Source organism: Geospiza fortis, unplaced genomic scaffold, assembly GCF_000277835.1.
Source record: "Geospiza fortis unplaced genomic scaffold, GeoFor_1.0 scaffold538, whole genome shotgun sequence".
Classification (NCBI taxonomy): domain Eukaryota; kingdom Metazoa; phylum Chordata; class Aves; order Passeriformes; family Thraupidae; genus Geospiza; species Geospiza fortis.
This window is the reverse complement of record NW_005054368.1, coordinates 57633-83587: the sequence shown is the minus strand read 5'-3', so window position 1 is coordinate 83587 and position 25955 is coordinate 57633. Positions and strand designations below refer to the sequence as shown.

The 25955-nt window shown below is 40.0% G+C and overlaps 1 protein-coding gene across 3 annotated transcripts in view; it reads left to right on the top strand.

Moving 5' to 3' along the window:
• Positions 1–26: 26 nt before the first annotated feature.
• The window catches only part of PITPNM3 (PITPNM family member 3), a 37295-nt gene continuing 11366 nt past the window's right edge, over positions 27–25955 (top strand). Inside the window, exons 1-14 of one of the 3 annotated variants that reach the window (XM_031059851.1) lie at positions 27–49; positions 7895–7990; positions 11825–11932; positions 13110–13186; positions 13492–13563; positions 15163–15398; positions 16398–16587; positions 17805–17924; positions 18570–18751; positions 20049–20218; positions 21730–21900; positions 22967–23161; positions 23936–24084; positions 25707–25823. In XM_031059851.1, the coding sequence (XP_030915711.1) occupies positions 7930–7990; positions 11825–11932; positions 13110–13186; positions 13492–13563; positions 15163–15398; positions 16398–16587; positions 17805–17924; positions 18570–18751; positions 20049–20218; positions 21730–21900; positions 22967–23161; positions 23936–24084; positions 25707–25823 (1848 nt within the window). In that variant the 5' untranslated portion in view covers positions 27–49; positions 7895–7929. Of the gene's footprint in view, positions 50–7894; positions 7991–11824; positions 11933–13109; positions 13187–13491; positions 13564–13990; positions 14027–15162; positions 15399–16397; positions 16588–17804; positions 17925–18569; positions 18752–20048; positions 20219–21729; positions 21901–22966; positions 23162–23935; positions 24085–25706; positions 25824–25955 lie in introns of those variants that run through there. The other 2 variants (XM_014308398.2, XM_031059852.1) reach the window with 2 other exon arrangements.

Genomic DNA, 25955 nt, shown 5'->3' with positions numbered 1-25955 from the left:
CGGGAGGAACAGACCGAGAGGCAGCAGCCGTGGTCGGAGAGCAATACAGGTATGCAGTTGGGTGGAATTCGACGAAAGCCTGCTCTGCGCCTTGCCTATTCATGTGACTTGTGCTTCCTCTGGAGCCTGAGCAGTGTGGAGGTCGGAGGTCGGTTGGCTGGGGCTGAGAGCAAGGCTTGAGGATGCTCAGCAGCAGCGGCAGCAGCGCCCAGATGTCCCGTGCCCGGTGGCAGGTGCGGCCTGAAGGAGGTAGCATGTGTTCTGTGTGCACGAAGCCAGAACAGATGAGAGTGCAGTTGCTGACACAGAAGTGGTTTTATTCTAGCTTGCACACAGAACCCATTGCTGTTGCAGGTGAAGGCCGAACTGCTATGACTGAATGGTCAGTATGTGACATTTCTGGTGTTTGGTGCCAGGTCTGGACACAGCTTCACAGCAGCATGGCAGTATTAAAGCTAAACCCAAAAGGGTGTTTTTTTCCAGCACTGGTTATTTCTTTACTCCCCCAAAATAAACATGGATTGGTGGCAGCCCAGAGATGTAACACTCAGAAACATGACAGTATTAATAATTTCAGAGGATGCAAATATAGGATTGAACTAAATGTTTCTTTTCTGTCTTTGGAAGATGAAGAAGTAATCGAATAGGCGAAAAGTCTCATGGCTTTTTTTTTTTTTTTGGCATTAGCTTGTAGTTCTTTTAAGTTTGATAGGAAAATAAGAAGAGGGCATTGCTTTTGCTTTCTGTGATAGATGAATAATGCAGCCTGCATACATACTTTGCATATTCAAGTACAATTTTGCACAGGAATTTTAAAACATAGTACTTGTCTTGGGTGTGATTTCACTGAAAAAGTATGTATTTTGAAAGGAGCTTTGTGATGGCGATACTTATTGCAAAGAGACCATTCACAAAGAAGGTCTGGAAGAAACTATCTGGTCTAGGCGTAGGGGAAATGTGCTGATTTTATAAATTGAGCTTACTGAGTTTACCAATGTGAGCTGCAATATGTACAAATATTAAAAAGTTGTTTTGCTTGCATGTATGCTACCTTGCAGCCCCTGCTAGTGCTGTAGCCTTACCTCAAATAGAAAGGAAGACCAAAATTGTAGTGAAAATGTGCTGTTTGCTCACTGTTGCATGACAGGTGTACTTGTAAAGGGGTTTTAGACATGGTCCACACTTGACTCATTTGAGTAGCCAGATCTCACCTGGTGAACTCCAGACCCTAAGCACTTGAAGTCGTCCCTATATAGAAATGCTTGGGCATTTGCAAATGTAGATTGTAAAACCACATAAAGACAATTGCAGATCACCACCTGGCATGTCCCTGTGGGAGTGGTAGAGTATCTGCTTTTCAGCTCTGACTTCATTTTTAACAGAGCGCAGTGACTCAAAAATGCCAGAGCCTCCTCAGAAAGGCAGAATCTCTGCACTATGAAAGTTGAGACTTTGAGATGTGTTGCAGGCAGTCCACCTACAGTCATTGCAGGAAAAGATTGGAGAATATTCATATCTTCTCTGGTTTTGGAGAGTCAGTTTGGAGGAGGTGATGACACTGCTGAGAGGGAGGGTGAAGTTAATTTCAGCTGTGGGGAAGCTGGCATCTGAAGCATCAAGAAACAGCTCTGGGAGATGTACAATGTTTACAGGAAATTTTGATCTAGGATTTGAAGTCTGAACAGTCATGTTAAACCTCTTTTCTCTCTTCCTCCACCTCACTAGTAATCCTGTAAAGTGCAAGACTGCAAATGTCACTGGTACCTTAAAATAGGGGCTTTAAGACCTGCATGGCTTAGTTTCTTGATTTGTTTTCTGTACTCAATATTCAAATACATGCCTAACCTTACCATCTGCTGCAGAACTGCCAGTGGAGGGATATAAACAGTAGACAATAGGGATTTCTCACTGTGAAATTGCTGTGACATGAAAGACACTCAATGGGGAATGGGAGAGAGGAGATGGTTGTGTTGGCCACTTCTGACCACAGTGGCTATCAGTTAGGTCTTTCACTTCTTGACAAGAGAACCTGCAATCTTTGTGGACTTTTTTTCTATCTGTCACTATGTCTGGCTTTGTCAGCTGTGTATTTTGACAAGGGAGCTTGACATCTTGGCTTGATCTTCCACTTTTTTCTTCCCCATCCCCTTTGGCATTTTATGTTCTCTCTACCCTCCCTCTCACCTCCCACTGTTATTTTTTTTCCTCTTCTCTGTTAGCCTCACAGTTTTGTAGGCCTCCCACTTCATGCCCCTCCTCAGCCCCTTCTGCTGAGTGTCTTCCATTTCAGCTTCACCTTTTTTTATTTCAGTTCTAGTCTCTGATGCAGATTCATTCTGTGATTTTGGATGAGGAGGCCTGCTATCAGTGATGGCATATATGGTCCATCTTTATGGGTGGTCAGTGTGCAGGCAAGGACTTCTTCTGATCGGCATCTCCCTCTGTCTTGTATGAGCTCCGGAGTCTTAGGAGTGCCTCCAGTAGTTAAATTCACATACTTGTAATGTACGTCTTCAGTTTTACGATTTCCAAATAAGAAATAAAACATAAGTAGGAAATAATAGTGTGTGAAGTTGGCCTCCAGTAAGTCTTAACTTCATAGTCACTAGGTAACACTGTGTGGGTAGCTCAGTTAAATCACTTAATGGGTAGGCAAGAAGTGTCTGAAACCATCAAAACAGAAGGAAATATTATTATGCAACCACAGTTGGTAGCAATAGCAAAGGTCATTCCTCCTACCCAGCATCTCTATCCAAATGGAAAAATGACTTGTGCTTTTAAATTTTATTAGGACAACTGCTCCTGAATTCAAAATGGTGTGCTTCTAAAACAAGTTTTGACAGGTGGAATTTTTTTAATCTGTGTAATAGAGTCTATTTTTTATTATTTTTTTTAATTGAGGTTAATTCAGTCCTCAATATTTGACTTTGTAAAAGGCTGAGTTTCAGTAGCTATGAGAACACTGTGTGCTGTTTCATCTCTACCTATGTGTGGTGATAGTAGTCAGGGGTGCTTTCTTTATCATTGCCTGTCTTCTGGCATGTGCTTATGTCTGGGCTTGATTGGAAACTGGAAAATGTTACCAAGCAAAAGATGTGGAAAAAGGCTGGGCCTCCTGCAAAGCTTGAAATCTGTGATAATATGACAGCAAAGTAAATAATATTGAATTCATTTGACAGCAAAGCCCAGTGCTGTAATTGCATCCAGTGAAAACTGCAGCTCTTACCCCAGTCTGCTTGAATGCATTTTCCTGGCAAGTCTGGTGTGAGCACACCTGAGCTGGGACGGCCTCTGGAACCAGCCTGTGATGCTGCCACTACACAAGGGGCTGCTATGGCTGGCATTTGGGTCATCCTGCTTCCTTTCCGTCTGTCCTGCTTGCCTGATAAGGTAGCCAGTGACACGTGCGCTGGTAAGGAGAAGAGGGAGATGCTGGGGTGACTCTTGGAGTGATGCTTCTAGATTGACCCTACTGTGCTGCTACTCTGCCCTCACAAGTATGTTTCAGGAATGAAATCAACATACTCTCATTCCCAAAGAGTATGTGCTAGTCCTGCCCATGAAGTGCTTCTGTAAACAGTGATGTGATGACTCCAGTAATGGGGTTTTTTTCAGTTTCAGTAAGAGTTTTTAAAAGCTGTTTCAAAATTAGGGGAAAGCAAAACCAGTGAAGAAAGGTAACATGGCTGTGGTTTCACAGCAGGGCTAGGCTTACTTCCTGCTGCATTTGAAAATTAATTTTCTGCTTGTTAGATCCAGTAGCAGATTCAATCCCTGTGCCTTGGTAAGGTGTGCTAAGAGGACATCATTTCCACAGGAAAATGTTCCTTCCTTTTTCCAGAAGATGTTCTTGTGCTCTCACCTGTTTCACCTCTAGGTGTATGCCACCTAAGGACCTGGGGCCTGTACTGTATGGTGTTGCTTTGTGCTGTCAGAATTGATGCCAGTTACTGGAATGGAAATGGAAAGTAGATGCCTTTTCTTTCTCCTGACATGGTGTGCATTTTGAATACTATCTTCCTTAACAGGTAATATTGAAGCAGCATTTTTGGTACTGGTAGCAGAACACGTGCATACTGTTGAGTGACAATGGTGAGCTGTTTTGTCTTAGGATGCTTGGGACTTCTGTGATGAGTGTGTTTTGGACACTGGGCCTTCCAAAGGATATAGGGAAGTGATTAAAGTTGGGAATCAACAGCATTAGCTATTCAGTTTTCAGAGGAAAACCTTTGCTTTTTAAACTTTTTCAGAGCATCTTCAGCCTTACTTCACTTCTTACCTGTTTTTCTGTTTCCATTTCCTTAGTCCCGAGAATGTTGGCTAAAGACCAGTAGGGTCGCTTTAATTCCTCTTCTGTTTTTCTTTTTTTTTTCTCTCTTTTAGAATCACCCTCATATCACATGTAATGAAGCGTGCTCATGCACTGCTTTATTGTCATATCATTACCAGCTTGTAAAAAAAAAGAGACACCTTTGGAAAGAATTTGGGTTTATGCCTCCTGACCAGAGGAAGCTAGAGCTGATTCTTCTCTTATATATACTTTTCAACTGCTGGTAATTTCTTATGGAGCTATGGAAGAATGAGTCCTGCTGGTGTTTGTGGGTGAAAGTAGAATTGGCATTTTCCATGACTGTTCCACTCCTTTGGTCTATTTGTGGAACATATCAGAGATTGCCTCATTTTAGTGGGTTGTTCCTTCTCTGGATGGACGGTATTAGAAGCTGCTGGTATGTGAGTGGGAACTGTTTCTTCTGCTGTTTGCTGGAGTTATGTACACTGACTAAACACCAAGGATTAAATTTGTCTTGCATCTGAATTAGGATGACGTGTACAGAGGTGCAGTCTGACTTGCCTTCAGCCGAAGTGTGAATGTTGCATAATAGAACGTGGAACTATTTCTGTAGCAATTTTTAGTCAAATAAGATCCTGGCTATTTTGCTGCTTATTACAAGAGGTTGCAGCCGATTATCATCTGTGGCTCTTCCCCTTATGAAAGCTGTTATGCAGGATAGATTTCAGTTGTGATCCTTACTTATACATAGTAGGGGTAAGGAAGTCAATATCTAACATGCATCACAGCACCTCCATCAGTCACCAGATCACTGATGCAGCGAAGTACCAGTGAAATTCCAGCTGTTCTTTGTTGAAGAAAAAAAGACTTTTTTTTTACTGAGGAAAATCCCTAATTGTATTCTTAATTACAATTACTTATGGTTAGTGCTAGCCTAACTAGAGCATTGAGCTTCTGTTCACAGTTCTGCACCGCTGGCTCTGCTGTTGTATTCTCCCTTGCTTTTACTGTGCCTCTGTGCTCAGGGCAAGCCCCTGCCAGCTCCCTCTGTGACAGGTGACTGTCACAACTTGCAGTCCTGTGCAGAGAGAACAGGTCAGATAGGAAACTTCTCCTTCTTCTAGAAGAAAAGCACCTGTGCATTTCTGTGGGCTCTCCTTCTGCCTCTGGGAAATATTACCCTTATATCCTACTATCCCTCTGTCGTGCTGCCCTGACAGCTTATGGGGAACTACTGTATGTGCTTCCAGTTCAACTATTGTGACTCACAAATTGGTCATGTAGTGTTCAAGGCATTTCTCCATGCTTTCCCCTTCTTTGATCAGAAATTGTGATACTGAACAACTGAAATGAAATGAAAGTTGCTACCCTGGCTGCCTTCTGAAATCTGGCTGCTAAGAGTCAGCTGACTGATCTGATAAAGGGTAGATTAACTGCTGTAGAAGCATAAAGTGTCATTACTGAGGACCTCACCTGTGCTCTGAAGTAGGGCTGGTCTTTTCATTCTCTGAAACAAAATTATAAGATATGCAGCAGTTGACAGTGTAAATCAAATCTGTGAGTCTGGGAAATGGCAGTGTCTAATTAAACCAAGAAATGTTAATAGAGTCCTCTGAAGGTTAGCCTAATGCTAATCTGCTGCCACAGAAGGAAGCAGACTCAATAGGACCAATGTATTGGGGCAATGCAATGCAATGCAGTCCAAGCAGCAAATCAATCTAGATGTGGAGAGCTGTGAGCTTTATGCATATTTGTGCTGCTGACTGCGGTTATGTTGAAGCTGCTTCTAAATCTAGAAGCATTCCCAGTGCAATGTAATAAAACTTATGCTCCCAAGATCTTTTCTCATAGCCAGAATTTATGCTTGGATATTTGTGACTCTTTTCCCTGCCCTCCCTTCACATTCTACATCAAACTCCAAGGTCCCTGAAACCATGGGCTTTTTTTGTGGGGTGAGTACTATTATTGATTTTCAGCCAGGCTAGTGGCAGTTCTTCTCCAGGGAATTGCTGTTTGCTTTGGAGTAAATTTGAAGTTTTTACGATTTTTTATTTTTATAGCCTCCTCCCTCCTTTCGTTCTTCCTCCCTCCCTTGCTCCCTCCCTTGCTCCCTCCCTTGCTTCCTCCCTCTTTCGGTCCAACCCTCCATTCATCACTCTGGTTTTTTTGTGGTGCTTCCCACCTTGTGCTTTTGGAATTTTGGAATGCCTTCTGTTCCAAGCATTGACCCAATGCAGACTTTTTTCATTTGAAGTTCAGAATAGTGTTCTTTCTACCACTATTTTGATGACTGTAGTGGTGCATTTTAGGATAGATATGTATCTGAATGGAGGGGCTCCAGTAGCTGCCAGATATCACTGGACACATTCCCAATACATGCTGTACTCTTGTAATGAATACTGACTCCTTAATAGCCATTTAAAAAAAACATATCAAAATGCTATTAATTGACTATTATTTTTACTTATTTCTTAATAACCAATTTTTTAACCCTATTAAAATGCTATTAATTGATTATTGTTTTTACTCACGTCTTGGCCAGCTAAAATCTGCTGCTTCTTACCACCCTTCACTTATATTTCTGATTAATTCAGCTGTAGGTGGAGTAAATGAAGAACAAAAGGCTGTGACCTAGTGGCATGTTTTCTCCAGAATTATACAGAAGGATGCATCCTCTGTTTGAGTTGCTCTTTTACTGCTGAGAGAAGAAGAATGCTTTTGTGGCCAGGGGCTCAGGATATTAGAATCAGGTCTGATGTCATCATTTGCGGAAATGAATAAAACGAAGGACACTATTCTGGTGGGTAATGAGTGTCCTTTCTACAATAGTGTTGTTAGGGGTATGGTGGATTTGATCCCTGGTTCTCCACTGATTGTGGGGAGACTTTGTTGTTAATATAAGGAATATATTTCACTGCTTCTTTCTAGTGTTGGGTTGCTTAGATGTAAGGAGAATTCAGATATTTAGGCAAGTCTGGCTTACTAACTACAAATTAGTTTGAATATGATAATCCATTAGGACCATCTAAGCTGTCATGACTATATCTGTTACTGTACCTATTGTAATGTGGTTTTCCCTTCCTGTCTTCAAATGGCAAGCTTCAAGTGAAAGCCCCAGGCCCCAGCACAGCAGAGCTCTCTGATAAAACCAGTTCAGTGAGTGAGAATTAAGTAGCTTGTCTGCAAATCTGTGAGCCAAATAAGACGGCACTTATTTTAGGAGTTAAATTGAATTAAGTGGGAGCTACTGTCGTGTCCTGGGGAAATGCTGCTTTGTGTCTTAGAAACAATGTGCAATTTGAGTGTTGGAATGGAACAGTCAGATGAATTCAACAGAAAAGAGTTTATCTTTTGAGGTCACTGCATTAGCTGAATGCAGGCTTATCTTTAACACAAACTTGTTTTAATCACTTTCATTAAGTGGAAGTATTTTTTTGCCATCCTGAGAGCTCTGGCTGGCTGAGAGTTGAGATTAAAGTGTGCATGATGACCATCCTCCTGAGGCACCTACACAAACTGGTCATTAATGTGTTGGGTCAGGGTCTTTTCTGGAGCAGAGGTGAGCATTCTCTTGTGTTAATGTGCGTCTCCTTGTATTTTCAGCTGGCCCATGCCGATTTGGTGGTGCTCAGCGGCACATGCAGACTGTTCTCAGAGACTCTGTAGAGAGCTCCGATGATGAATTCTTTGATGCGCGGGGTGAGTACACATTTTTGTCCTCCCCTCCCCATTTTTTTCCCCCAGTTTTGCAACAACTAACTAAACTCCTTCATGGGTGAACTGACAGCATTGTCCTCATCAGACAAAACCTCCATCAGTTCTATCCAGGATTTGTCCATGGACCTGAAGTTACTGGAGTTTGTTGAGGTGCTGGTGTGGATGAGTGAGCTGCCCTGAGCTGAGTCTGGTGTCAGAAGCAGCAAAACACCACCAGTGCAGAGCTCGTGGGGTCTGACCCTGGTCCTTCCCAGCTCAGACGGTGTATGAGGTTACAGTGGGAGTGTTCTTGTTCACAGTTCCTGATGAAGGCCATCAGTGTCCATGTTACTGATGGCCAACTTTAAAGACCAATGTCTTAGGATTTCCACTCTATCAAAACTTTTTCTGGAGGGACTGGGATCTCTGTTCAAGAAGCAGTATTTGAACACTTGCGGATTTCATCACAGGATGTTCTGACTTGGAAGGGACCCACAAGGATCATTGAGTCCAGCTCCTAAGTGAATAGCTCATATGGGGATCAAACCTGTGACTATGGCACTGTGCTCTAACCAGCTGTGGTAACTGCAGCACTCCCTACGTCATCTGGGAGGCCCTGAATCTTGACATGGTTGGTTGCATGCCAAGTTTTGTTCTGAAGTGGGAGAAGAATCTGTAGGTTGTGTGCATACACAAGCTCCCACCTCCAGTGGGAGGCTGGAGCTCTGGTTTTGGTTCTGTTTCCAGGAACCAAAATTTACACTTTTCTGACACATTTCACTCGCCTTTTTCTGAAAGAGCTTTCCTTAAATATCTAAGTTTTAATGTCAGAGGTAGTCTATGTAGTCTGAAATGCTTGTAATGACAGTCGTTATAGTTTTTATAATGAAATAAAAAGTCACTATGTAAAGATAATGAACAACATCTGTTGCTGTGTTGTTAATCCCCTAATAACAGACTTTTAGTGAGAGATAACAATACGCGATAAATTGTTTCTGTGGATCAAAATTAAATGTGCATGGGAGACATCTAAGTATGAAGAGAAGGAGAGATGGTGATCTTTTCCCACTGGGTATTCAGTGAGAATAGGATACCCAAATTGTTTAAGCTGCATTTAAATCTTAAGCTTTAATGAATGGAAGAGTTGGAAGTGGAAAATTATACCCTATGCTGATCTTCCTCCACATGCCTTTGTGCTTTGCAATGTTCTACCATGTGCTTAAAATAGCTATCTTGATGATTTCAGCAATGTTTCCAAATTCCACGTGAAGCTGCAGTTGTAACTTTGAGCACCAAATCATACTTCAGTTTTTTTCTCCATAAAGAGAACTAAAATGATGATGTTTCAGACATTCTAGATGGCATAGTTTTCTTTGATGTGAATAGATCAACAGTCTGACTAGATTCTGTCTTTGGGAGTATGATCACTTACTGTGCTTGATGGAATATTCTTTTGAATCATCAAGATCCATTGTTCAGTAGTGCTTTGAAGGTCAGTTTGGTGCCTGCATTTCTGGAGCTGGCGAGGCATGCATTGTAGACTGAATTTGCTGGACATAGTCCATATTGAGTAAACACAAGTATTTCCAAGTTTAGATTACTTGATAGTTAGCTTGCAAAAATGCTCTTCAAATCAAGTTTTGTTTAGATAGATTTTTATTTCTTCATATCCTGTCACTGGTCACCAGAGAGATATCAGCAACTCCCTCTCCATGGCCCACCTTGGAGGAAGTTGCAGACTGCTATGAGGTCTCCCCTCAGTCTTCTCCAAACTGAACAAACCGAGGGACCTCAATCGTTGCTCATAAATCTTGGTCTTGAGGCCATTGAGCATCTTGGTCGTCCTCCTCTGGATGCTCTCTAATAGCTTTAGATCTTGTATTATGGCACCCAAAACTACACACAGGACTCCATGTGAGGTTGCGCCAGAGCAGAGCGGGGCAGTCACCCTCCTTCAGCTGGCTAGGGTGCTGTGCCTGATGCACCCCAGGACACTGTTGACCTTTATAGTTGCCAGGATGCACTATTGACTCATATTCAATTTGCCATTAACCTAAACCCTCAGATCTCTTTCCCCATGGCTTCTCTTTAGCCCCGTCTCCCACAGTTTGTAGGTCTAACCAGGATTACCCCATCCCAGGTGCACAATCCAGCACTTGCGCATGTTAAATTTCATATGGCTGGTGATTGCCCAGCTCTGTGGTCTATTCATATCTCTCTGCAAGGCCTCACTACCCTTGAGGCAGTCCATAGGTCCTCCTAATTTAGTATCATCTCTGCTTTCTCCTGACCAGCCTTTCAGAAATAAAGTGTTTAAATGTCAGGAAAATAAATGTACACAGAAGCATAAATACTAGCAAAAGAGGCAGAAGACGTTTCTACACTCAGAAGCTCTCTTGGTGATAAGGGAGCTTGTGTCTTTGGTAGAGGAAAACATATGTGTGGGCTGGAGTAATTGGCATTATCAGTAGATCAAATTTAGCACCAAAGAAACAAGAGGAGTTTGTGCTGGAGTGAGAGAGACCTGTCCAGGACAGAGACTGTGGCTTTCAGCTCCTAAAAATGAGGTAGCTTGATACCCTTTTTCTGTCTCCAGCATAAAATTTTCTGCAGTGTTTCTTACCTATATTCCTCACCCATTCTCTGTAACTTATACAGAGTGCTTCATCAGTGTTTGATATTCTTGCAGCTGCAAAGTGCAGCTGGAGTTGAGTACTGTGGGGTTTCTTCATGGGAGAATTTGGAAGCTATCCCACATCTACCCATGTGTAATTTGTACTTCATAGACAGGCTGAAGTAGGAAACAGTGGCCACAGCAGTAGGCATCATTAAAACATAGCATTAGTGAGCTGCTTTTGTATTCTGAAAAACAGCTGGGGTCAAATCTCAGTTTCTCAAACAAAGAAGTTTCTGGCTGGCAGCCTTTTAAACAGAGAATCAAGCCTGTGTTTGAGATGAAGCAGCTGTACATGTTTTGACTGTTGATTCATCTGTCATGGCTAACTACTTAATTCAGTGAAATCCATATGGAAAGGGAGAAGTAATAATTTACAGTTTTATATTGCCTAGCTTTCCTTTGTTTCTTTCTTTCCATGTGACATGCCATAAGTTAGGCAGGAATTTTACAGTGTCAACATGTAAAATTATATTTGATGCAGGAAACTATCTTATAATTTAACTGCAACATACCTCTGATCACAGAAGATGAAAAGTACAGCTGAATACATCATCACAAAATTGTCAGAATATGAAATTCCATGGTTGACTAACATTTTTTTCCTCAGATTTGAAAAGCTGCTCAGAGAAGCCTGCGCATTCCCGTTTGGCTGTTTTATCAGACTTCAACAGCAGACAGGCAAACACCCCTATACCAATCTCCCCACATGCCTGCCCCACAGCCTTTAAGCTGAAAAAAAATCTTCCATAACAGCCCTCTCATTTGTTTTCAGTTCTTTTCACTTTGTGCCTGCTGCACACACCTGCCAGTGTTCTTCTAATAAAAAAAGTTAGGAAAAAAAACCCCCAAACCAGCCAACTACTCTAACACTCAAAGTGATTATTATAGACTTTGTTTTGCAGTGACTGCTCAAGAGAGAAAAGATTCAGGCAGTCCTCTCTTTTCCATGTTTTTCCTGCACATAATCTATGAAGCATATAGGAGTGCTGTAAAGCATATGAGTAGGCAAGAAGCTTTCCTGGATAGTCCTGCTTAACCTGGTACATGTTCCCATTAGGGCTTCTAATAAGTGTTTATTTCTCTCTTGATTACTAGTTCTCACCCTGTCTTTTTTCTCTTTTTTGTCACAGCAATTTATTCTGTTCTTTTTCCTCTTACAGAAGAGATGGTGGAAGGAAAAAATGCTATTCTCATAGGCATGAGCCAGTGGAACTCAAATGACCTTGTTGAGCAGATAGAAACAATTGGGAAGCTTGAAGAAAATCAAGGTAATGTTTAGCTTGTGTTACATAATGCTTAAGAGTTAACAAAAACATCTGACTACTGAAGCAGTTCACAGTGAAATGTCAGTTCTTTATTCCTGCAGCTGTGTTCATAAGCACATTGTCACTAGGTGCCAACTCCTTCCCTTTTGGAAATCATACTTTTCCCATCTTGCCTGGTCTTTTAACTGGAATTGTGGAGCATTTTGAGTTGAGATCCGTAGCTCAGTCCTGTGTGTTTTTCTTCTTCTGTGCTCTGTGGTAGTAATTTATGAGATGTGGTGGCGTGTGTATGTGTAAGACTCATTCAATGAAGAAACTGTGGAACTTAACACAGGAACTATGTCATGCTATGATTTTCAGAGCAGGATTGGACTCAGTGATGCATGCCATTATTTTCCTATAAACAGTGCAGTCTGCAAAACTGCATCTGCAGTATATTTACAGTATTCTTTCTCATTTGTTAATAAAAGCATATGTCACAGCCTTCATGTGAACATATTTCTTATGACAGATTTGTCATTATGAAGGGCTAGCAATAGTGAAGCAGATGGCAAGAATCAGCATCGTTTCTCATGAGAGCATGATAATGGAAATAGCAGTTTTCTTTTGGGACTATCACCCCTTTATGCTTTGTAGCCAACACCAGTTCTCTTTTTCTTTTTTTTCCCCTCTAAATCTCTCCCTAATTAGCATGGCAAAATATTAGGGATATTTGAAATGGTCTGTGTAATAAAAAAAAAAAAAGAGGACCTGTCTTGATTCTTAGCATGGGTTCAAACTATACCTCGTGATCTCAGAAGTTTAGGAGTGGTCATATGAATTGTCTTCTAGATTCAGGGTACAAATGTATCAAACCCATGCCTTTCATGCCTGCTTTAGGGTGTTGAATCACTCGGTGTTTTTCCTTTCACCTGGCTTTCTTTTTGTGGTGATCTTGAGATCTGATGTACTCCACCTGAAGAGGCAGGGCAACAAGTTACTTCAGGCAAAGCCAGAGATGCAGAACTTGCTTAGTGTCTCTGAATCACTGGTGAACGTGTATTGTTCTGTTTGTCTACAGGATTTCCTGTGAACAGAACTTTCTGTCTTGATATCAGAAATGGGCCTTACCTCCACAAATGTCTGTAAAAGATGTAACAGACAAATATTTATATGACTAATATGTCTCTTTTCCTTTCAGGTGAATTATATAGAACCTCTTTAAGAAAACAAAGGTTCTCTGCACAAGGCAGTATTGAAATACATGAGGACAATGAGGTGAGATTGTTTCCTAAAACAAACTGTGCTGATTTTCAAGGAGTAGATGTGTGGAAATACTCTCATTTTGTGTTATGTAAACTCATCTGATGCCTTAGTGTGTTTTTCCCTTGTTTAGTAGGTGCACATGTATTCACTGAAAATCATCACAAGATTTTTAGATTGCATACTTTCATGGAAATAGGACTCAGTTTTCTGAAGAGAAATTGTTATGTCTGCTTAGTACTTGACTGGAAATGCAGGTTTTGTGAAGCAGATTCAGCAGCAGTCATGAATTTGGTAGTAACAGAATTGCCTTTATTTAGAAGCAGGAAAGAATCTCAACGAGTGGTCCTTCCAGAAAACTGATTAAGGTCCTCTGTCCACACATAGTACAGGTAATGGAAATGTCTACTTCACTGCTTTTGAAGAACTCAGTCCTACAACCCCCATAAAATGATGACCGTCATTGATTAACTGCAGTCAATTAGTCCTTGAGCACCTTGTCTAAGTCATGGCTGATCTACTCCTGAGAGACAAATTAATTTTATTCTCTTTGAGTCTTCCTGAGTTAAATTCAGGTGAGAGACTTCTCATACCATTGGCTTCAGCAATATTGACCCACTTGATTTTTTTCTTTTTGAAGCTTTCAGTTTCATCAACTCCTCAGCGGTGGTGCTTATTTACAAGCAAACATTGTCCATGGAAGGAACTATATTTAGCTTTTAAAGGGAATTAAATTTCTCTTCTGAAAACTGGAATGAAACCTTACGGAGAAGGAGATTGTAAATAGGTGCATGGAAAAGTGGAACCTGAAAAATGATTACGTGATTCTCCTGTATTTAAGCAGATACAAGTCAGGTCAGCAAAAAGCCTTCAGAATTAGTGCTTCTACTGGATACTAAAATTCATGGGCTGAACAGAGATAGTGGAATAACCTACAATTCTCTCATTTTCGGCCATTTCTCTGTCACCATAATACAAGTGCTAAAGTTACCCATTTCCTTTCATTCCAGAAGTTAAGAATAAACTGTCCAGAACATTGCCTGATTCTGAGTAAATCACCCAATCTAGCATTTAATGATCCTCAGTCAAAAAACATTACTGTTATTTTTACAGTGTGTTCATACTTGGTTAGGAACTAGAAATCTTCAGGAATCCTGTCATCCAAAGTGAAGAAGAAAATAGCAGTCAAGATTTAACAACAAAAAATCTAACCTTTTAATGTATTACTAAGTTCTTAGAGTGCACATGAGTATCAAGGGGCAAAGAGGAAAAAAAAGGTGAAATTGTGAGACATTCAAAATGCTTTTGTGGTTTCAAGCAGGAAACATCTTGGTTGTCTACAAAACGTGCTGATTATTGTCTGTGTGTGTGCCTGTTCACATATTCGTAAATCTGTTTGAGAATTTTATGGATATCAGCAATGATGCATTTTTTAACTTTTTCAGTAAGTGTCTTTCATTTTAATACGAAGTTACCAGTCTCAAAAGCCTGAGATAACTGCATCATCTGCTTTTGCTGAATGTTTTCATTGACAGAGGAATTTGTCTTTTTTGGACTTGTGATGATTTGAATGAGAACCTTGCCAGTACATTAAGCAATCGCTAGGATACCTTGACAGATAATAGCTTATGCTGCCTGTGGAGTTTGGAATTTTTCTCCAGTCTCAGAGTATTTAAAGTAACTTCTGATGTACACAAAGCTGTCTTAATCTTTGTTGATCTGAAACCTACATCTGTGCTTCACAGTTTGTGTCAGAGTTTGTGTCAGAGCATAGTGGGCTCTGCATGATTCAGACATACTTGAATTAAATGGAACACAGGACATGTGCACATGCACACACATGCCCCCACCCACTCCAGTGAAAGCAAATATCAAAAAATTATCACGATGGGGGTGGCAGAAAAAAAAATCACTGCTAATGCTGACACCAGGTAAACTAACAAAGTCCATGAAAATGCCTCCTCCTTTCCTATTTTGTGTTTTTGTCACAGGAAGGAGTTCAACACCAGAACTGCAAAACTCATGTGTTAATTTTGATCCTACATGGGGGGAACATATTAGACACTGGAAGTGGGGACCACAGCAGCAAGCTGGCAGACATCAACACCTTCAGTTCTGTGTTTGAGAAAGTGACCCGAGCCCATTTCCCTGCCTCTTTGGGCCACATCTTGATGAGACTTGTTCCCTGCCCAGCAATTTGTTCAGCAGCTTTCTCTCTTGTTTCCAGGTAAGTTGATTTGCATTCCCAGTGTTTGGTTATGCATTGTGGTTTTGAATGGCTTTCTGTCACCTGTATATTTCATAATGAAATTTTGTGATTCATTCTTAGTCTTCTGCTGACTGGAAGACTTGCAGGAATCTTTCATCCTTTTCTAAGTGGATTAATTTGTTTTAAAATAAATTTTTATTGGATGTATCCACTTCAGAAGTGGCTCTTCCTCAGCCGCTTTTTCAGTCTTGAAATTCAGTCATTGAATGAGAGAATATTTTCAAGTAACCTTACTTTTCATGACATAAGTATTTTAAATGGCATGATAGAGAAAGATGAAAGAAACACATACTCCTGCATCAATTCTTCTACAAGTGCAAACCATGATTAACTGCTGAACTCTGGTGAGGGGAGGAGAGAATCAGATTTTCTTGGTTTCTGTTTTTCTAAGCAAAGAGACGCTTCTCTTGGTTTTATCTGGGGCTTCCATAAGTGATACTTGCTTTTAGAGTATTTTTATTTCAGTATAATGCCCAGGGTTACATTTGAAGGTCATGATTTTAGATTGTGTGCAGCTTTGTTTCATCTTTTTGAAAAGTTTGGACACTGGGAAAAATGTCTTAATATGCTTTTGAACAATACACCTGTCATTGTGTTCTTGGAAACTATTCCATTGTGATGGTTGGATTCTGCTCTCTGGTGCAGTGAGTTATTATATGGGGGGGAAACAAAAGCTGAAATGTAATCATGTCATTGCGATTTAAAATTATATCTAGTTGTATGTAGAACAATTGCACCAAGTTTAACTACAGAAATGCCTTCTAGTGTGATCCCATTCACCTGAAGCAGTAATGCTTTGGTTTTTTTAAGGAGTTGAATTCTCTGAGAAAATGATCCTTCCTGTGTTTGCTCATTGTGAACTGCAGTAGCCCAACCCATTTCTGTTGGTAATTGGTCATTCTCTAATGCTGTGCGCTGCCTCTTGAAGTTTTCCTGATGATAACATGTCCTTTCTAGCCTAAATCCCTACAGCTATGATGAGAGCTGTCTCAGCAGCAGTGAAGACCACATCCCACTGGCTGCCTTGCCTTTGCTGGCTGTTTCATCTCCTCAGTACCAGGATGCAGTTGCCATGGTGATCAATAGAGCCAATCAAGTTTATAATGAGTTTCTCAAATCTACTGATGGGGCTGGCTTTAATGGACAGGTAGGACTATTTTCTCTTACATCAAAGTAAAATTTCTTCAGAGCAAGGCTGTTTGGTTTTAAGCCATTATGTTGAGGGGTTTGAGTTATGAGTGTGGGACACTACAAATATGATGAGTGAATGTTAGCATGGGATCATCTACACAAAATGCCTTCTCCATGTCCAGCACAAGACAGGCTCTTTTGGAATCCTGTGCATTATCTCACGTGGATTTACATAGAAATGTGATATTGATACCCTATGTGAGTTACTGATATTATTTTGTAATGGGCCCATCTACAATGGCCAGAAACATGCAGTTCCTTTAAGTACAGTGACCTCCACACTTCAGAAAAAGAAAGAAAATACATTTAATATAGAGTACAGTATAAACTTCGAAGGGAAGCATGTGTCTTACAAATTCTTGTCCGTGGCACTAATAAGATTATGCTGTGATATATCAGTATTTTTAGACTATAATTTGGTTGTAAGCCACTTTTACTGTGCACAGTAAACTGTTCTTGGTTAAAGCCAGCCCAGCTGCAGTGACAGAACATTATGAAAGATGAAATTAGGTAAAGAAGAATTACAGCAGTTACAAAAATAATATGAAAACTTTCTCAATAGAACTTTAGTGTTATGATTTTTTTCCTTGGCAAAGCTACAAAAAAGTCTCTCTCTTGTGGTTTACAAATAATATATTGTGGTTTACAAATAATATATTGTGCTTACTGCTTGACCTCTATATGTTCCACAGAATTTTCACCATCAACTACCAGCACAGTTAAAACGCAAGTGACTTCTCTGTGCTCTCTAAAGTGCTTTGCTTTCTTCCTTAGATAGAAATTTCAGCTCTGACTCTGAATAAGCCCTGTACTGATTGAATATCATATATCCTGGCATGCACCCTGTGTGGATCTTTCCTATAATATTTTTGTCTCTTCTGTCAATTTGCATTCCAAGTTCATTAGATCAGAGATTGCCTTTTTTGATTTTATATTGTATGTGGAACAAATTAACTCCCACTCATCAAAATAGTTCTGGCACAGATAATCTTTGCATAGGGCATATTTCTGGTGATAAAAGAAGGTAGAAAAGAGTAGCTGCAATATAAACCAAAGTGTAGAAACCAGTAACAAGGGGATGAAGTAAGATAGAAACTCTTCTGCAGTACTGTGATGCTTTTTGTCTCTTTTGAAAACACTTGCTACATCTTAAAAAAAAAAATTTTTTTTCAGGTGTGTCTTATAGGTGACTGCATTGGAGGAATTTTGGGCTTTGATGCCATCTGCTATAATTCTAATACAGCTTACGAGAGTCGGAACAGCAGCAGGAGAGGAAGCATCAGCAGCATCCAGGTGAAGAGAAAAAAATACACAGAGCTGAAACCCCATGGATGCATTCCATGGAGGAAATCAGCTTCATATAAACCAGAGGAAAGTTAAGGATTTGGTAAATTACCATGATAGAATGGGATTCTACCCATGTATCAAACTTCCTCTCATGAGGATGCTGTAGACTGCTATGAGGTCTCCCCTCAGTCCCCTTTTCTCCAGCCTGAACAAGCCATGAAACCTCAACTGTCTCTTATATGGCTTCCCCTCCAGACCCTTCACTGTCTTTATAGCCCTCTTTCAGGCACCTTCTAATAGCTTTTTTATCTTTCTTGTTATTGTGGTGCCCAAAACTGTGCACAGGACTCAAAGTGAGCCACACCAGAGCATAGTAGGACAGTCACCTTCCCTGGGCTGGCTAGCAATGCTGTGCCTGATGCACCTCAAGATGCAATTAGTCCTCCTGGATGCCAGGGCACACTGTTGAGTTGTATTCAACTTGCTATTGACCACAACCTCCAAGGTGCCTTTCTGTGCGGCTGCTCTCCAGCCTCTTGTTGTTCCCCAGCTGGATTGAGATCATATGTATAAATGCAGGCATGTCATATATGCCCTTTTGTATATTGTTATCTGTCTAAATCTTCCCTTTGGTCTGTTAATTTTCTGAAGGATAATCCACTCTTAGCAGAGGACTCCAGTCTGAGTGACAGCAAACACCTGAGCAAAAGCAATATTGAAATCTCGGGAATCCTGGAGGATGAGAAGCAAACGCCACCGCTGCCTCGGAAACAGAGTGACTCATCTACTTATGAGTGTGATACCATAACCCAGCATCATGCCTTCCTGTCCAGGTAACCAGTGCCCGATGACTGAGTCAAAGAAATGGGCTTGCCATTGAAAGGAACCTGTTAGCAGTAGAGCATAGAGGCGTTGTTATTGTTTGTGGTATGTTTCTGGAGGTTTGCTTAAAGTTCTTGTCTCTCCCTCAAAGAAAACTATGGATTTAGTGGGTCTAGTATGAACATACTCACATCTGGAGAGTTTTGTATTTGATCTTTATTCAGTTGTGAGGGTTTCGAACGTGCAAAAATGAATGCACAAAGTTCTATTTCTTCAGTACAGCCCACTCAAAACAAGATGGATGAATACTTGATAATTGTAAATTTCTGTTACCTATTTCTTTCTAACAATCCCTCTGACTTCACTTTCAGGACTTTTATTATTCTCTAGTGAGATAATTGCTTTAGGTGCTCCCATTGATCTATAAGCTATTCAGATCAGCTTTAAAGCAACAACAGAAAAAAAGCCCTGCATAAACATTTGGCTTAAATGAGGAGGGAACTGGGGGGAGAAGTTAACTTAGTTTTCCTTTATCCTAAAAAACCTTTGAAATACATGGGATGGGAACATAACCATTCCCTTTGTCTTATTGTTCCTGCTGGTTCTAAGCTATTTGGTTTTTTACTTACCTGAACTATTCAGGCTTTTGTTTCCGCTATCTATCTTCCTATTTCCTTTATTTCATTGTGAGTGATGCAGAGGAACAAGAATTACTCTGTGTTGAAGTTTCAGTTCTGCTCGAGTTGAGTATAGTGCAGACTTACTACTGTGCTTTACTTCAAGTCTGACATTTTTCTCAGTAGCAGGTTAAGGTAATTTTGTAGTCTTGCTGTGATGGAATGTCCTTTGCTTTGTTTTCTTTGACTATTCTGCATTTATTTTGAAACCATCGCATTTTCTGGATATCAATGTGTTGTAGATTGTTTTTCCTCTGAGACAGAATGGTTGTTTTTCTCTTGTCTGCAGCTGAAAACATGAAGATTTGTTTGGTCAGTCACTTTTAAGATCTTTTATAGGAGAAATACAGTGTTATATTTAAAACAGTAAACTTAAATATTCATGGTCCTTGCAAAACTTTACCAAGTATTGTGTAGAATAATTGCAGGGAACTCTTGCATGTTGAAGGCAGTAAATTTACTGAATAGCCACACTGAAAATCATGGCTGCTATACTGCAATATCATTTTACAATTTTAAGGCTTGGATCTAAATGCCATTGCTGGAACTTTCTAAGTATCCTGTTTTGGTACTGTTCTTTCTTTCTGAATGCCCTCTTTATTATTTTTGATTCAATATTTTATTTGTTCAGCATCCACTCAAGTGTGTTGAAAGATGGTGCAGAACTTCCTCCTGTGGATTCCAGTTTCTCAGAAGTAAATCTGGGCCGATTTGAATTTGAGGTGTCTGATTTCTTCCTTTTTGGATCACCGCTTGGTTTGGTGCTGGCCATGAGGAGCACAGTTCTGCCTGGTCTGGATGGTAAGTTCTTGGGGTTAAAATACAAGATGCATAAAGACCTTTGTAAACAAAGAGGCTCACACAGAAAGGAGGAGAACAAAGGAGTCTAGTTGAAGTCAGGGAGTGAGGTAAGTGTCTTCCTTTGAGAGATGGTAATGTTAATGTAGGTAGGTACTGAGGTGATGAGGATTGCTCTAGGGATGTCACTGCTCACTTAAAAAAGTGTGTCGTAAGTTCTGCTGTTAGTTATGTACCCAGTGTCATACATCATGAAGCTCACACTTCACCAAGGATGAGTCCTTGAAAACAATACCAAAAATAACATCTCTTCTTGGTTCAGCATTACCTCTTGTTCATGTCTGGCTTCGCGGGTAGGTTTGGCGCTCGGGTGTGTTGCTTGTGAGCCATTCTTCCTCTCTAGTAACAGAGCCTACTGATCAGACACAGAGAGGATTTTTTAAATTTTATTTCTAAAGCATCTGAATTTTTTAAGTTTTTCAGTTAAAAGATTACTTTTCGCTATTCAGGACATGCTTTGTCTCTTTGCATGGTATGAGCTTTGGATAGCGCAGCATCTTTATAGGAAATGATGCATTCATTTATTAACAAGTGAGGGAGAAAATCTGTTGCAATAATGAGAAGAGACAACAACTCAGAGCTCCAAGGGTTTTTTTTTCCTAGCCAGTCCTTTCCACAGTCTCTGCTCTGTTACCCTCCGGGCACTTTGAAAGGAAAATTTCATGTTAATTACTAGTATTTTAAACTATTTTCTTCAAATTAGCTCTCACTTCCATCCTTTCTCGAATATCCTGCAAAGGAGTATGCTTTGAAAGCAGCTCAACTGATGGGCATTTCAAACACATTCTGAGGTGAGCAGTGTCTACTTGAAGCATAATTAGTCTTTAGAGGTGCATATGATAAAAGAATCCCATTTTAAAGTGATAATTGTGACACAGTTGAGAGGAAAACAGACAAATTTAAATCTATGATGCAGACAGTTGGAAATTAGTTGAGAAGAGTAAGGTGCCCTCTTTACTGAAATGAATGGTAGAAAGCTACCTGAAAATGTGACAAGTAAAATTCAGATGTATTTATTTGTTTTGTTAGAATTAGTTTTTATAATATAAGGGAGGGTTCTGCTGTCCCCTAGGTTTAAGTCCTCGGGGACTTAACAAAAGCCCATCCAGACTGTTTTGCTGGTATATATTTGAAGTGCTGAGCATCACAGCTGTAATGCTCAATAATGTATTTACAAAATTTTAAAATTCTTTTTCATTTCTCACTTCCTTCTGTTTCTCTTCTGCTGCTCTTCACATTTCATATGTGCCTGCATTTCAGATTGTGATGTCTCTTTAAACTCCTGTGCAGTGAACTGTTCTTTACATATGAAAAAAGAAACAATTCAATTTGGCCAGCTGTGTGCTAATCTGGAGTTTGCAGAAGACCGTATTAACTGTGTTTCTGCACAGACTCTTTGAAATTTGTAAAGCAGCAATACTGGCCTCTTTTTCTCTGTCTTGTTCTCATCCAAGTATGCCAGGTCCGACCAGCCTGCAGCCAAGTTTACAGCTTCTTTCACTCTGCTGACCCCTCTGCCTGCAGACTTGAACCATTGTTGGAGAAAAGATTCCATCTTCTTCCTCCATTCAGTGTCCCACGGTACCAGAGATACCCACTAGGGGATGGAAGATCTCACCAGTTAGGTATAGTGCCTATTTTCATAGCTCTCATTGCCTGTTGTTCTGTTAAGTGTTCTCTCCTTATACAGCTCAAGAGAATTTGAAATAGTGATGTGCCGGCATGCTAAAAACAAACTCTGGGACTGAGTAGCACAGACATACTTAGCAAGTGTGGAACCAAAGAAGATTACTAAGAAAAATTTTTCTTATGCATGAGGTTTGTGATACTAGTTGTGTTAAAGAGGAGTTTGAAGGCGATACCACTGTTCTAGTTGAAGTATCACTTGGAAAATTCCATATCCTTGACTATCATTTTAAACAATTTATTTTTACAATTAGTTGGCCTTTGCCTAGATCTTCATATGTTGTTTCTTTTGGTCACTTATGGTTGGTTTGTTGTAGATATCTACTAGGACAAATCAGACCACTGAGCAGTCTTCATTGCACTTCTCCAGGGTGGATTACTAAGCAATAGTTATGTTGGTAATAAAGATTTGAATCCAGGAAAAGAAAACCAAAGAGAAATGCATTGATTTCTGGGGAAGAAAGAGGAAGGGGTGGATGAGCAAGGTGCTAGTAGAAGGAATTGTGCTTTTTTGACTTAATAGAAAATAAGTTAAAATCATATAGGCATGAAGTATCTTTGACTTGTCATGTTATGCAAAAAAGGACATTTTGCTCATGCCAGAAAGAGGACCAGGGAAGTATCACAGACTCCCAGGACTATGGAGTTCTTCTCAGAAAATCACTGTAAAATGAGTAGGGTTGAGTGTGAACTAAAATAGCATCCCAGCATCATTACCCAGTTTGGAAGATCCTGGCCAAAAGCACCCAGCTGCCATTGCACGTTCATGGCAGTAGGGTGTGTGCTTTCTCCATGTAGTCATGCTGTGTCGTGCTATTCACACTCTGAAGGAGGAAGTTTCATCCACGGGCATTAAATAAGATATTATTCAGGAAAATGTTCATTAGCCCTGCATTTAAAAATAAATGAATAAATAAGGAAATAAGATATACACAGATGCACTCGTTTCAAAACCATGGTGTGCATCCTTTTTTTTATTGTTATTTTCACTTTTGTAACCTGCAGGTGATGCTCTCCACAATCACAGTGGTCTGTTCCTTGAGAATAGCTCTTTGAACATACCTTTGTCTCAGGAGAGTCCTGGATCTCCAAATACATCTGATCAACCACAAGGGAAAACAAGAAAGTTAAGCTTGGCCAGCACGAACAGTGAAAACTCTGGGTCTACTGAAAGCTTGCCATCAGCATGCCTCACCAACAGTGAGTGAAGCTTTGTGCCCTGTGCTATTGGATATGGCAACAGCCTTTCCCTTTGCATTGTTTCCATGAAAAAGTTGATTATGAAAAGAAAATATATCTGCTTGGAATTTGGGGAGAATGAGAATAGCCCAAGTTTCTGCAATTTTACATAACACAAGTTATCTGTCTTTTCTGTTCGTAATTAGATAGATAAAGTAATAGAAAAGAAATCAGTTTTATATTATGGTGTTACTTATAAGTAGCCACAGGAGTTTCATAGTAACAGGGGTTTATGATCATGTTCCAGGCATGAAGCAGCATAGGTAGATAAGATTTGTTACTCATAATTAGAAGTGCTATAAATCAGTTTATTGTCCTGCTATGGACTATAGTCATATGTGTGTGTATATATGTATGTATGTATGTATGTATCTCTCTCTCAATATTTGCTTCACTGTTCGGGAGGCATTTGCAATTCTTACCCTATAACATGATTATAAAAGTAATAATCTTTCACTGTACATTTTCCATGGACTAGAAAGCAGTGGGGATCATGCAGAGGTGATTTCTGCTTTCCAAAACTTGGACCCAGAAGAACTTTTTAGATGTTAGGCAGTTAAGTGATGATGCAGTCAGTAAAAACTGTACTTTTGTGAATGATAGATAGCTTTAACAGGCTGAAGATGTCAAGACTAAGAAAGCAGAAGACCTAATTCCCTTATCTAACTTAAAATGAAGACAGCAAGAAATTTATTGATATCAAAATGTTATGCTATTTTGTTTCATTTTTTGTAGTTACTGCAAAGTGGTGGGGAACAAAACGAATAGATTATGCCTTGTATTGTCCAGATGTGCTGACAGCCTTTCCAACGGTGGCCCTGCCACATCTCTTTCATGCCAGCTACTGGGAATCAACAGATGTTGTGGCCTTCATCTTAAGACAGGTAGCTGATCTTTTTTTTTTTTTCTCTCTGCAACAGATAACCTTGTACTTGTTAATTGCATTTTCCAAGGGTCAGTCTTTAAATCTTTCGGTCAGTTAGGTGGCTAAGTGTGGATGCATCACATACAAGTGCATTTAGGAGTGACAGATTTGTATTTATTGGAGAGGTAAAGGGGACAGTGAGCCCACCATTAGCACTGCTGACTTTGTGACCAGTAATATTGCACCTTTATGCATATCTCACCCCTCCTGTGCCCCAGATCAGTTTAACTCTGTATTATATATTAATTTTGTCCTGGTTTTGAAGGAATAGGCTATCTCCAGCCTTACATAATTATATATCTTCCTATTAAGTATCAAATTACTAGCATATATCTGATAGTGAACCAGTTTGAAAGTACTGCTTCCATAAGTCGAGTCTCTCCTTTACAGGATGCTTTCCTAGCCTTGTAAGCGCATTACAGCTTTTAGAATTTAATAAGCCTTTCAAGCATTTGGAACATATCTCTAAAGCTGTATGTGAGCTTACGCTCTACATAAAGGACTAGTTAGTTCCAGTACAGTCTGGACCTTCTACCTTGTTGGGGGTTAAGAATAAGACTACTGGCTCCTGAATGCCCTGTGGCTGCGTATATTGCCTGCACATTACCTCTAGTGAATAGAATTTATGCCAATTTGTTAAAAACCATGCTTACTTCTCAACACTGCTGTAATTTGTCGCAAACCAGCTGCTTTGCTGACTGTGATTGCAGCATGATTTTACTCAAGGGACTTCATATAAGACATCTTTTACAAGAGATCTAGATCACTCTCTTAGCAAGGGTACTGAGATTGTAAAACTTCAGCACAGAAAACCAGCTGTTCAACTTGAAAAATTTGCTAATCTATTTCTCATTCAAAATAGCTACTTGTGATTGCAGGTACAACCCACAGATTTCAGTGAGACAGGGGTTCTGGTTTCAGTTGAAATGTGGCATAACTCACACCCAGATTCTGAATTCTGTAGGTTGTGTCCTGAAATCTGAGTTGGACATGAAAGTTTCTTGGTAAATGTATGATGTTTAGGTTGTAAGAATGTGTATGACATAATAAGGTTCTGCAAGTACAGTTGGACTTCAGTGGGTCCTTGTGGGTCCCTACCTGTCAGCTACTGAAGTAGTAATACCCAAAAGGGATAAGAAGCATTTTCTCTGAGTAGATGTGTAGAAAATCGATATAGATGAGGTCAGGAGTCTGATGTCTACCACATAAAGGACATTAAAAAATGCTTCTGTGGTTTTATGCTGCTTTACTGACTTTGCAGACCATAATCAAGACAATATGACATGTCACTTAATACCATACTAATGTTTTCACTGTTTCTCTGGAGGAATGTGCAGGCTCTGCTGTGAATGAAAAAGCTGTTCAATAAATATTTGAAATTAAATGTTGGCCAGCAGAGTGAAAGCAATTTCTTTGTCTGTGCAGATTTTGTGAATATATGGCTTTACCACTCTACTTCCATTGTGCTTTTGGCTCTGCAGTGTCACTCAACTGGGGCAGCAGTGTAATTTCTCTTTCTTTGCCAAGTACCAGGACTCCTCAGGCCACAAGCTGTTTATTAAAATATTAATATAATTTCAGGTGATGAGGTATGAAAATGTAAATTTCAAGGAAAATGACAACCTGGATCCAGAAACACTAAGTCCATCCAATCCACGAGAAAAATGGCTACGCAAAAGGACACATGTCAAATTGAGGGTAAGTTTAACACTGAATATATATGGCAGCTATGGAAGATGGGTTTGGCAGAAATTTAAATGGAGTTTGATCTCCCCAAGTAAGAGTTTGCATAACTGAATATCACTAAAGAGCTGAAAACTGATAACTTAA